This window comes from Rhododendron vialii, chromosome 8a (genome assembly GCF_030253575.1).
Source record: "Rhododendron vialii isolate Sample 1 chromosome 8a, ASM3025357v1".
Classification (NCBI taxonomy): domain Eukaryota; kingdom Viridiplantae; phylum Streptophyta; class Magnoliopsida; order Ericales; family Ericaceae; genus Rhododendron; species Rhododendron vialii.
This window is the reverse complement of record NC_080564.1, coordinates 89,467-102,786: the sequence shown is the minus strand read 5'-3', so window position 1 is coordinate 102,786 and position 13,320 is coordinate 89,467. Positions and strand designations below refer to the sequence as shown.

General features: G+C 38.3%; 1 protein-coding gene across 4 annotated transcripts; it reads left to right on the top strand.

Moving 5' to 3' along the window:
* Nucleotides 1–5,819: 5,819 nt before the first annotated feature.
* Nucleotides 5,820–13,039, top strand: LOC131336086 (F-box protein At5g39450-like). Of its 4 annotated transcripts, XM_058371742.1 has the most exons (3): nucleotides 5,825–6,132; nucleotides 6,247–8,444; nucleotides 12,378–13,039. In XM_058371742.1, the coding sequence occupies exons 2-3, from the start codon at nucleotides 6,583–6,585 to the stop codon at nucleotides 12,388–12,390; spliced, it is 1,875 nt and encodes a 624-aa protein (XP_058227725.1). In that variant the 5' UTR covers nucleotides 5,825–6,132; nucleotides 6,247–6,582; the 3' UTR covers nucleotides 12,391–13,039. The 4 variants fall into 4 exon arrangements, with proteins under 4 accessions (XP_058227724.1, XP_058227722.1, XP_058227723.1 ...); XM_058371741.1 differs by lacking the exon at nucleotides 12,378–13,039 and having other exon boundaries at nucleotides 5,820–6,132; nucleotides 6,247–12,365; XM_058371739.1 differs by lacking the exon at nucleotides 12,378–13,039 and having other exon boundaries at nucleotides 5,820–6,136; nucleotides 6,247–12,365.
* Nucleotides 13,040–13,320: the final 281 nt, after the last annotated feature.

The following is a 13,320-nucleotide window of genomic DNA, read 5'->3' as shown; positions in this document are numbered from 1 at the left end:
GCAAAAATGAACAAGTAAACAACCCAAAAGTTTGCCAGAAAACCTTACCAACAAACAGAAACTAATGCAGCCATATACCAGCCAACAAACAGCAACAAACAGGGCAAAAATCAGCAAGTAAATAACCCAAAAGTTAGCTAGAAAACCTTGCAAACAAATAGAACCTAATACAGCCAGAACTAGCCAACAAAGAGCAACAAAACTGGCCAAAAATCAGCAACAAAATAGCCCAACAAGCTGTACCAAACCTGTCCAACAAACATCCACATTGCAGCACCAAAAACAGAAAGTTACCATTAAGTAGCATATCAACAATTGGGCTCAGACAAGAAGACACAATAATCAAAGTAGCACTACTATTTGCAAGTAAGATGCCATGAAGGCCTTCAAAATTGGCAAAAGCAATACCAACTAATACATTGCAATTATCATTGCATCATTGCCCAATAAAATAACACAGGAAACAGAGATGATTCTGGCCAGAATATAGCACAAAAAAGGCCTTCATTGTTGCCAATATCAGTACCAACTAATACAATTTCGAGCTATTAACATTGCATCATCATTGTTGCCCTACAACATTCCACAAAAAGGGCCTTGTAACCCTCATTGTATCACATGGATCATCATCGTTGCCCTAACAACTTTAAAGTAGTGCTTAATTACAACGCCAAAAAAGGGGCCTATTCCCTCAAATAAACGACATGTTTTAGGCAAATTCAGTTAGTACGATAGTTCTTTACAAAAAGGAGGAAACACATCCTCCATCAATCCAAAAAAATGGCCATAATTAGTAAGACATCCCTACGTAGTCTTCAATTTGATTTGGCCCGATAATACGGCCTCGACCCAAGCTTGTTTGTAGTTCTCCGGTATGCCGTAGAATGTGTCCACATTTTTTTCGGCGGATGCAATCATGGTGTTTAAAGCAAACCTATCAATCATCTCAAGGTTAAGCTTCATTAGCTCAGTAAACACCTTCTCTCTTTTGGCAGAGAGTCGGTCCTCATATCCAACTGCATCGGCAATCTTGTTGAACGCCGTATTGCTTTCAGCCAATAAATTCTCCATTGCCACATGAATGGATGCCTCATTTGCGTCCACCTTTGCCTTTTTCTTTGGCCTTCCGGCACGACATTGCTTGTGGGAGCATTTGCATTGATTTCTTGGAGTATTGGCATTGGTTCATGTCGCGGCAGGAATGGCATTGCTTGTCAAAGTTCCGAAAGAAGTTGATATGTCAACAAATGGAGACTTGCGTGGAAACACCGTGTCACCATTTGCAAACGTTGGAGTATAGCATTCATTCAACATGTCATCGAGCTCTATATTGGCTTCATCTTGGGGGGTCTCAACAACCTCTTCCACTTTCGCCGCATCTTCGGCTAAATCACCGGTGGCCCTATCCTTTCCAAATAAGAATTGCCAATTCTCGTACATGGGGAAAGACTTCCCATTCAGCCCTTTCGCTCTGGAATTGGACTGTACATGTACAATGACATACATTAAGTGGGAGGCAACAACAATAATAGTAAGTTTAAAAGTATGCGGGGAGAAGTTACCTTCTCATACTCTTTCCACACATTTTGATCATCCACTACAATAGAATTAGTGGTATGGTTCCAACCAAACCCACTAAGACGTGTGATATCAACTTTAGACCATACTTTTCCTTCCAATTTTTCACCTTCGACTCAATGTTCGGTTGCGCTTTAAGCGTCGTCCAAGGCAATCTCTTATTCAACTCCTTTTTAACTTCATTAAAGTAGCCCGGCTTGAAACCATTATGAGCTCTATATTTATCACAAATACACTCCATCATGGCAGCAAGTAGGGCCTTCTCTTCCATAAAGGTCCATAGCCTACGATCTTGTTTTTTCCTACGACTCGTTGGTTCAGATTGTGAAGTTCCTTCACTTTCCATAGGTATGCTAACCTGATTTAAATGATGATTACAATTTGACATAGGTATTGTACTCATGAAAAACAATATTATTACATTCAAATAGTTCACATGACCATTGTTCAACAAGTTTAACATGTCCAACAAATACATATAATTAATAGAAATAAATAACACGTCCAAATTATTACATTTAAATTCAGTTACAAAAATCTTAGGTCACCCTCTTGATTAGCTAACCAATCATTATACATTTGGGTTGCCAAGTTATCCGGAAATTGTGTCCATTCGTTTGTAGCATCGACATTTGCAATATACACTTCATGTGGTACATTATGTAGGTTCGCATGCTCCCACGCCGTGTATTTAGCCTCAACGGGATCCACCGCTATTGTACGCTTAATGAGATTATGGAGAAGGATACATGCAGTGACGATGCGACATTGAGTCCTAATGGGGTAGAAAGAGCAAGATCTCAAAATTCCCTATCTCATCTTTAGCACCCCAAAGCATCTCTAGATAACATTTCGTGCCTTAGAGTGCTTCATGTTAAAGTACTCCTCCCGGCTCTGGGGTATGTGTCATTGCCTCCAAATGTTAATGTGGTATCGTTGACCTCTGTAAGGTGCTAATAATCCCGGCCATTAGTATAACCAGCATCGGCGAGGTAGTAACGACCTACAAATAAGATTAGTTGCCCTACATGAGTATGTTTACAATAATGCTGACGTATGTTCACTAATGGAAAGGTTTTCAAGTCACATACCCTGTAGAATTCTCAACCCATGAGGCCTTAGCAAGGCATTTCGGAGCACTCTTGAGTCGGTGGCCGAGCCTTCCCAACCAGACAACACGTAAACAAACTGTAGGTTACGACTACAAACTCTTAACACATTTGTTGCATAGTCACCCTTCCTTGACCTATATCGTGCCTTGTATTCTGTTGGGGGGAGAACAGGTATGAAGGTACCGTCTAAAGCCTTCTCCATCTTTGTTCAACAAAATGCAACTGCTACTTCATATTAGACGCCTTACATGGTGCCACGTGGCTCATTTCAAACCCAGTGTTCGAACCTTGTACCCAGACCAGAAAAAGAAAAACAAATCTGTTGGGTTTCGCACCTTCCCAAGTAAATCCTCGTCGGATCCTCCAGCCCATTTCTTGACAACGTTATGTTGTTTTTTTGGCAGGTTATGTCCATGATTTATTAAGTCATTTAAGTTGACCCAATTAATAAATGGGTTAGATTTGGTCTCTCTTTGAGTGGGTGGATTTGGATTTATTTACAAATGAGTTTGAATTCAATTTGTCACCCTTATCTATAACCCCGTTCCAAAACATTTTTTTAAAAAATAAGTACTTATTTCATATTTTCAAACTCAAAAATAATATAAATAAAAAATATTTTTTTAATTTTTTTTTACCATATAAAAGATCTCATCGAGATTCAAACAAGATCCATATTACGGATTTTTAAATTTCAATAAATCCATTATTTTTTAACTTGAAATTGCATTATTAAAAAATAAGAATTTATTTCTTGTTCTAGAACAGGGCCAAGTCCAGAATTTTATGATTTCATTACTAAGATCAAAGTGTTACAATAACAAACTCTACGCATATAAATAAAATACAATTCGTACGTAGTATGATTCTCTGGTTATCAAGGCTAGTTCAATTGGTCAGGACTCTTGCATCTTATTAAGAGGTTAGGAGTTCGAATCTTCGTACCCGTGTGCGAGTGTCATCTTCCTTGTATTTGTTGGAAGACGGGTACATATTACTTCATCCATCCCTTAAATTTAGTCCCCTACAAAATTATGTGCAATTTTCAAACTTAACAATAATGTACCTATCGAAATAATTTTTTTTTGCAATATAGATCTTTTTTGATAAATCTCGAAGAGATCTTTTGAACGGTGCAAAAAAATGGGAAATTATTTTAATAAATACATTATTTTTTAATTTTAAAATTTACACGTAGTTTTTGTTTTTGGCAAGTAATTTCATTTCACAAAAAACACACAGCAACTAAAATTAACCAGGCATCCCCTGAACAATTTAAGGAACAACATGACTATACAAGAGCATCACCCATTATTGATCCTAAAAACTCAAGAATTAAGTAACCAGTCATCACAACTTTTCTTATTAAAGCAAGAAAATTTTACAGAATTAAAAGAACAAAGCTTGGCTCTAATCACATCAAAAATCCCTGCAGCTAGAAAATTGTATACAGTATTATAAAAACTTTTACCTTTCTATTGAGCACCAGCCCAAACAAACTCTTGATTCAAACGAAGAGGCCCTCTGAAAATGTTATTTTTACACAAAACACAACTTTAGATCATCATAGAAAATTGGCAATCAAAAAACAAACGGGCATAAGACTCTTCACAAGTCATACACAACACACATACGGGATTAATGGATATCCCTCAATTGGCTATTCTATCCTTGGTGGAAAGACGCTTCAAGAATTGCATCTGGTTTCGTAAGAGATCAACTTTACAGAACATATGAAGTTGTTTATACCCATTTTTTGCACCAAACCTTGGCGCTGAAGGGCCATTTAATTAAGTATCAATTAAATTAGGCCGATATTTATTGTTCTCTCGGGCTAAAAATTAATAGGCCACATTAGTTTTGTGATTCAAAACAAGGCCTGATTAACAAAAATCCATGTGAAGCGATATGTGCCGAATATTTTTTTACTTACGGGAAAAATAATACAAGGCCATTTGAATGAGTAAAATGGCCCCATGACACATGTTTTCGTGATTTTAGGAGATGGTTTGCTCAAATAACCACTTTTCGGATCCAATATGGTGATAAACTGCTCATAACCGCGGTAGTGGGGAGTTAATTTAGGAACATAGGACACTTGGCAGCTTGTAGAGAAAGCGGAAAACCTGATTTAGACCTGGACCAGCTTGGTATTTGTCTATAAATACTAGTTTCAACGAAGAAAAACAAGTCTAGCGCCAATTAATCTCAGCGCTTCAAAAACTTTCCTACTTTCAGCAAAGTAGACATATCCAAGTACTTGTACTCAACCCCATTCAACTTACTTCTTCAAGTAATTTGGATTTACTTTACTTGTACCCACAACTTTATTAATCCAATATAATAAAGTTTTACGTTTTATGTTATCTTTCCTATACGACTAAGAAATTCTAAGTTCACAACCGTGTGGCAAATCACGAACTAACTTGTGATCTTTATCCTTTGGATCACACACAATCGCTCTACGAGTTAGAAGTCAAGATTCACAGCAATCATCATCCAAGTTAGGCGCTACAAGTTTTGGTACACTCGCACTCAATCAACCAACGCTTGCAAACGTATTCACGCCTTGCACAACATACGTGTGTAAAAACGAGAGTTTTTCAAAAGTATATATAACTGTTTCTTGTTTCAACATAAATAGAGATTTGGCATTAGTGGTTTGTGCAAGTATTTTAAAGCAAGATGTCTAGGTTCAAATTTTATGAGAGTTATTTTTGTCTAGTACTTTCTCCGTCTTTTTTTAAGAGTTCTAATTCCTAAATTTAACTTTTTATAAAGATATCATTATTACACTCTAGAAGTTATGGACACTTATTAAAGAACATTCCAAAATAAAATACTAGATTCTAAATAAAAGGAGGATGGAAGTAATTTTTTCCCTTATTTTTCTTTTTGATCTAGTGTATATGAAATAACTCTTGCACCACTTATATTAAAAATTACTGTAGTTATACTTTAGTGGTTAGATGTTACTCAAGTACAGTTATGCAAATAGTACAACTCACTATTTTGGCTAAGAATAGGGGGGGGAAAAAAAAAAAAAAAAACCCTACCTGGTCTGACCCCGAACAAAGATCATCACCTGTGCCCAGAAAAACAAGGATCAGATCAGTAGCAAGTACTAGCAAGAATGATTATTATATAGATCTTCATAACTTCACTGTACAGAAAGAATGATCTGACGCTTTTGGATTCCTTCTGTTAAAATTTGAACAAACACTGTGTATGTGGGCTGTGGTGGTAGGCAGCGAGTCAAGAGTGCTTTTGGACTTTATGGTGGTTGGCTTGTAGAAGTAGTTGTCTTTTTTAAGCTCCACTATTGGGGTGGCCTGCGCATAGGGAGCACCCCCACTGAAGTTCTTGTAATTATAGTCCTTGTTCCTTGTAATGCATGGTGTTTTCTGATTCAATTGGCAATGACTTGCGACTTCATCAAGTTGTAGGTATTCATTATCAATCCGGAAACTATCCGATGAATTGTGAATTTTGAGAATCTTCAAGTCCTCTATTTGGGCATTTTCATTCGCTGTTCACATTCCATTCGTACTTGCAGGGATTGAAGAATCTGAATTGAACCCAGATCTTTAGTTCCCGTCTCTCTCTCTCTCTCTCTCTCTCTCTCTCTCTCTGCGAGGCAATAATTGGAAGACTTGAGGGAGAAAAAAATCCATTTCATTACCAGGTCTGGGTTTCAAAATTTGCTCTTGTTACTTTGTATAGGGTTTCTGTTTGGGAGGCTTTGAAGGTTTCAGTCGATTTTTCTGTTCATCCGTTTTGGGTGTATTTTTTTTGTTTCAGATTTTCTTGTATGTGGTGGAACCTGTGGTTTAATCATATAATACAAGCGTAGATAACCCTATTAGAAGTAGTAAAATTCATCTGCTCTGTTATGTTGTGTCATCACTGTGGGTCGAGCTTGCTTCTAGCTCTGCCCGAGGATGTGTTTGCCATAGTCACCCAGTCCCTCTCTCCGAGAGACATATGTAATCTAGGGTCCTGCTGCCAGAACCTTTATGCTCTCGCATCTTCTGATAAGATTTGGTTCACCCAATGTGACCTGATGGGAGTTGTTCCACCGCTTGACCTTGTTGAGTGGCGAAAGGGTGTTGCCTCTTACAAGGCTCTATGCCGGTTCCTTGTCAGTGTTCAACCCTTACTTGGGATTTGGGTTCACCAAAACCCAGAGCTTGGTAATGTTGTTTATGTCATGTTTGGATTCATTTCGGTTGTTGGTTGCCGGATCATCCCACAAGAACTTGGTCCATTGGGTATTGAAGAGGGTCCTATTCTGTGGGCTCCAGTTTTTGAAATCATTGCGGATTCCGATGGTTCTGCCACATTTTTCCTACATGGGAGGGAGGGAGAAAATGACTACCTTTATCCTGGTTCACTCAAGCCCGTTGACAGGATGTGCAATGTGCTGTTGCTTGAGGTTGAACCAATGCAACAGAGGAGTGGGGGAAAATTAGTTCATAGTAAAAGCTTTGCTCATTATTTTGAGGAGGAGTCATCCAGAAAAATTTCTCGACCAGATAGTGAGCTTTCAAGATTACAAAGAGTTGTAGGAAGGAATGCGGCGCCGGTTCCCTTCAGCCGATTGGCATTTGGAGATAGAAGAAAGCTAATCGAGATTGTTACCAGCCAAATCCGTTTGAAGGTACCTGATCCAGCAAATGCGCTAATCTTTCCTTGTTTGAGAGGTGATGAGGAGAGTTTTGACCAGGACATGGCACTTTTATGTGATCGGAGACTCTTACTTATCCAACTATGCAAGCTTGGTGGGGATTGCATTGATCAGAAGGGCGATCCTGAGCTGTATCCAGATCCCACCCAGTTGGAATTAAGTGAGATCAGGAATAGTCTTGATCGTTCAAGTGGTTTTCGTAGTTCTCTCAATAGCAATGATGGTCATGCACAATGGACCAAAAGAAAAACCCTTGGTGGTTATTTTAGGGATGGACTTAAACAGATCCTTGGAAAATCAAGCTCAATCTATGGTAAAAGTGAAATTTGGAGAAGTGGTTGTTCAAGCAATGACAATAAGCATGCCCAACTACATGAGTTTTTGCAGTCAGGTGATATGGTAGCATTGACTTTACATGCCTCGACATTGAAGTTGTCTTCTTATAGAGCTTGGCCAAGTATGCATGACAGTCGATTTGCACTTTACAAGTTGCCTCTGCGGGCCCCAAAATCAGGCCAAGAATATGCGGGTCTATGGGGAGGGACTTTTGGGTGGCCTCCAGGGAGGCCTACTACAGACAAACCTGGAAAAGCTTTGTTCTTTTTTTTGCTCTCTTATGAAGAATCCCAAGGGCAACAACTTCTCATTGCTACAAAGATATTAGAAGGAACACATTATGTTTTGCATCCAAATGGGTCTGCCGTGTTTATAGTGAATGTAGATGAACCTTCCCTTGAGCCGTTCCCTTGGGCTAGTGATGGAGATTCCCTTCCCGTTGATGTTAAGCATGCCTTTGTGGGGGAAGGTATTGCAAATGGGTATGGTTTTCGATACCCTGGCTCAAAGCCTGGTTCACTATTTGTGATTCAAGGTGGATTACTTGCATTCATATGGAAGGAGTCCAGGGTTGTTTTGACCTTGCGGAGGCTTAATTTGACAGAGCTTCTGAAGAAGGGTGAAAGGGTGCCTGCTCTACCTCCCATTGCAAACTTCTCATATTTAACAAAGTCCTACTCAAATGTTTTCGTTGGCTTCTCAAACACTTCAACTTGTCTGTCTTCACCAAGGTTTGAAATTATCAGACCATATGTTAATGAATATGCAGTCTTTTCTTCTCTTTTCCTAGTCCTCTTTTGGTTGGTAGTTGGTTGAGATTGATTCTTTTGCTGAAGATATGTTTGGTGATGCCTTCCTTAAATTCCTTAGTGTGCATGCTGGATACCAATTACTGCTTCACAAGCTTTTCTTCAATGATGCTTTTTGTGGTTCATTTCTCTATGTCCTGATTTTTGTTCCAGTGTCATGATGAGGGCATAAGCTTCTACTCCTTTGATTCTTTTTATCTCTAGGGATTTGAGACGTGTATAAACTTATGTGCATACTCAAATGTTATTGTAATACACCATCAATGTGCACAACACTTTCTTTTGACCCTTTAGTGTGATATTCTGGAAGGCTTATGAGTTATGACTTTGGATGACTGGCACGCTTTTATTGTTCACGATAATAAGTCGTGCAGTGCTACGTACAAATTTGGTTAAATGTAGTCACTTTTGTTGAGGTATTACACAAAGCTGTCTCGGAATAGGATATACCTCATGGATTTACTGCATAAATTGTTTTTCGTATAAGCAATAATTCATGAATAAAAGATACCTTTAGGCGGTGAGCCCTTTACGAAAATGGAAGTACTAGATGCTTTGCATTGAGGGGAATGTGTATATTGTTATGGAAACTACGGAAGATTCAAAGGGAACTCCTCTCTTTCTTATCGACACAAGAACACTCCTGTCTCAGTGGAGAAAATGGGAAGGAGCATAAATCATTCCAGGTACTAATTGTGAGCTCAATATTCTGTTGTGCTCTCTCCAAACTGTCTATAATAGGCATAAAGCTGCTGTCCGCCAACAAACCTCAGAGACCTCTGGACCTACCACTTCTTCAAATTTTTGGTTTCCAATCATTGCTTTCAATCATAAAGTGGGTACTTAGAACGAGTCCACAATTCAGTGGCAAATTGGCAATCACAGATTCCTCCAACCATTTTCACATGAAACACCAGTTGTTGCCAGCTTTTGCCTTTTCCTGAGATTGTCCATAGTCAACATAGCTTCACAAGATGCTGCCCAGGCCGAAAAGCCACCCTCAAAGTAGCTTTTCTCCGTCATTTATGTGCAGGAAGATGAATACCTCTGCCATGGAGTTCTTGATAAAATGGTGGGTACATCAATTATAAAGGGCATCAATGATGGGTTTGGGACTACAACGAGATTACCTGCAAGAAAGTACCCATTCCCATGCGTGGAACTAAAAGAACAGACTTGGTCATTGATGATTTTCGAGATCTAAAGAAAGTTGAATTCCATTTTGATAGTACAGACTTGATCGTTCTTTATCTTTTCAATTGTTTATGTTTGTTAAGCCCTCATAGATCTTGTGTTTGATATCAAGTTCTATTTTGATGTTAGTTTTGTGTTCGGGCTTCTCAATCTCAAATTTTCAAAATCTTGTTGTTCATATTATGGCCCCCTAGGTAGGAAATTCTAGTTCCATTCCTGACCTCGAGTCTTGATTTGTTTTCCTTTCTTAAAGATGAGTTGATTAGATATATTCAAGATGATTTTCCATGTTATTTGTTATTCGCGTACTTGGAAGTATGGTTAATTCTAAAACCGCGTCATACTCGTACCCGTAACGTACTGGGTACCAGGTACGTCAAATACGTACCTCGATTTTTCAAAATTTTTTTTTTGTACCATTCCATGTTTACTCCATCCAGATTGTATTTATATTTTTTATACAGAGATGAAGCTAACTTGATCAGATTTTAGTTCTATGCTTAGCATGTCTGTAGAATAAAGATTCTGGTCTCTTGAGTTCTTTTATGTAATGAGATTAAACTCTTATTTGTACCTTAGTTTTGGCATTAAACCATGGTTCGTATGTTGGATTCTTATTCACCTTAGTCATTATGATATTTTCTTTATATCAGATGCAAATCCTACATGTGGTACATTCATGTATATCATAAAACATATTCTATACATCTGCAGTCCAACCCTACCCAGACTATACTCTTTGTAGGTTCTGTCGTATCGACGTAGTATATCTCATACTCTTGTTTGCCAATAAAGAGTACAGTGCCTTCCCCCTCTTGTTATCTGATCCATCCGCAGCCCAACTGTTCCCTGACTCTACTTTTTGTAGGTTCTATCGTATTGACGTACAATATCTCGTATTCATACTTATGCCGAATAAAGAGTACAGTGCCTTCCACCTCTTGTTATCTGAGCGCTCAGGGCAGTCAATCTTCCTGAGCTAGCATAGCAACCTGAAGCATAATAATAAGAAAGGGGGCAGGAAGTAATTCTGGCCTTTTTCGGACCGGACAAAGACCTATATCGTATCAGCACTTGTACACATGCTTCATAGTCTGCAGATCGCAGATTATATGGTCTTATGGAAGAAACAAAAAGAGGAGTTGATGCGAAATTAGAAATCTAGAGAGGAGCATGGCAGTCGAAGTGGTTTAGAGTGAGTAGGAATAGAACTAAATGTGTAAGGTAAATTTTGTAATATTCGATGTAGACCTAACAAATAATAGTAGAAGATTGGAGCTATGGGATACAAAAAAGGAGGTTTGATGACTAATAAGGATAACGATGAAGAGATTGGGGATGATTCAATCCATAAGAACAAAGTAGGATTAACTTATTTGCCCTTTACTCGGCTTGATAACCTTAAGGTTATAGGTTCGAACCTAAGAGATTTTTCTACCCCAAGATTATATGTGTAACACGTGGGCATTTGAAATAAGGTCCTTTTTTCATGCATTGAGGGTGGCCTCGAAAGAGCCTGCCATGCTATAGATGCTGCTCGATATGTTCACTTCTACTAAATTTGCATGCTAAATTTTAGGTGATCACTGGAGGATGTCCTGAATGTTCAGTGATGTGCACTTAGAGGGTATGTAAAATCCTTTCATATTTCGTAGTCCTATTTAGTCCAGATGGAATTAGTTTGAGATAATGTTTAGCAATTAGTAGGAAGAAGGAAGAACATTTTCAAATTCTTTCATACAATTAGGGGATATTTGTATTGTCGATCCATTGTGAGAGAAACTCAGTAGCAGAATATAGTTACATAACTCTGTTTGTGCTGCTACCTTGTGGATCTGTCAGGAGTAAGCATTAGGAAGATTAGGTTTCCTTTATAGTCGAGCAATATACTGGTTTTTTCGAAGGTAACTGTATTGTGTTTACTGACACTGGCTTCTAGTTGACACTTGTGATGTAGGATTTGAACTCGTGACCTTGGCATCTAGTCGATGATGTTATAGCAGGTGGCTTTTGCTTTGTTCATATGTAAAGCTTTGACATGCTTACTTTGGTGTTCTTCGATTGATATAAGGGTTGTTTTTTTGCTTCTGAATTTATACCCCATTGTTCTGTACTCTGGTAAAATTTGTGCTGAAATATTTTTAATTGTCTAAACAACCCATGTGTACCTTACAGGCACAGCAAACATGTTTTTTTGCAATGAAGTTTAGGGAAAATTTAGGACACGTCACGTGTCTGTGTCCTTGGCGTGTCTGTGTCTTTCACTTGTCTGACCTAGATGTGAGTCATGCAACACTCATTTAGGCGTGTTTGTGCTTCATAACTCAAAACATCTCCATCTGTTTCATGTCTAATGGTGTGTTTACTGTAAAATTCATCTTATCTGGGCTTCATTTGGTTTATAAAGCAAGATCCACTGACCGGTTCAAGGCAAAAGCCCACTAAGAGAAGAACGAAGTTCCAGGAATCTGAAACTTCTGAACTGCATAGCTCTGTTATATTGATTGATTCACTGTTGGGACTAAGATTTTTCGCTTGAATACACATTTTCCTCTGAACTTGTGTGATTCCAAAGTGCTAACTTCTTGTTTTAAATTGCATAATCTGTAAAGTGTTTGGAGGAATAATATTCTAATGTGCTTCCATATCTCTATTTGACAGGCTGAGTCATTAGAATGCTGTGTAAACATTTACAAACTTTTGGGCTGCCATGCTTTGGATCCTTATGAAAGTCTGGAATATGGATTACTACCATCAATGGTTGACACGGATGATATTCACTTGCTGCTTGTTGCACAGTTCTCTCTCTCAGATGTGGTAAAGTTTTTGGTAATCTTCTCTATGTTCGATATGAGATGCTTAAATTTGTTAATGATAGGAAAATAATGTTATTAGCACAGCTGAAACTACAAGGCCAGATTCGTCATCTTATTATTAGGGGAAAAAGATAGTTTTTGGCAAATCTGAATAAAGTTTCTCCATGCACTTGTTCTGAGCTTAGATATGCTACTCACTCTACTATTGTTGCTTTGAAACCTCTGGGCTCTGATGAGGCCAGTAGTGTTATTTCGAGGAGAGAAAAAGGGGTTAAGTGGTGAGAAGTCCCAGTCCTTTTCTTGTTTTCAGTTGTTCACCATATTTTTGTAATAGGAGCAGGCTTTGCTTGATGCTTATTAGCAGTCTATTTTTTTTTTAAAACAAATGTAAGCAGTCACATGATAGTGTATTTTGTAAAGGAAAAACGCGATCAAGGTGAATCTGGAGTTGATGTGGAACTTCCTCTCACTCTCCTTATATCATTGTCTGCTTGTCTATTGGACTTCTGTCGCGGTCACTTTTCTGTCAATGCCTGTTATCTTTATTGGTCTCTACATATTGATCATAGCTAGCTGAATTTTTTGGCAGCGATTTCGATCTTGTTATTACTTGTACTATGTAAATTTGTTAGTGTGCGGAAATGGCAAAAGTATGTTTGGTGCAGCGAAGTTGTTTCCCAGTTACGGTTATCAGAAACTTAAATGGATACGTGTGTCAGAAGTGGAAGCATGACACCCTTTAAAACATCTTAAATGTCCTCTCTCTCTCTCTCTCTCTCTCTCTCTCT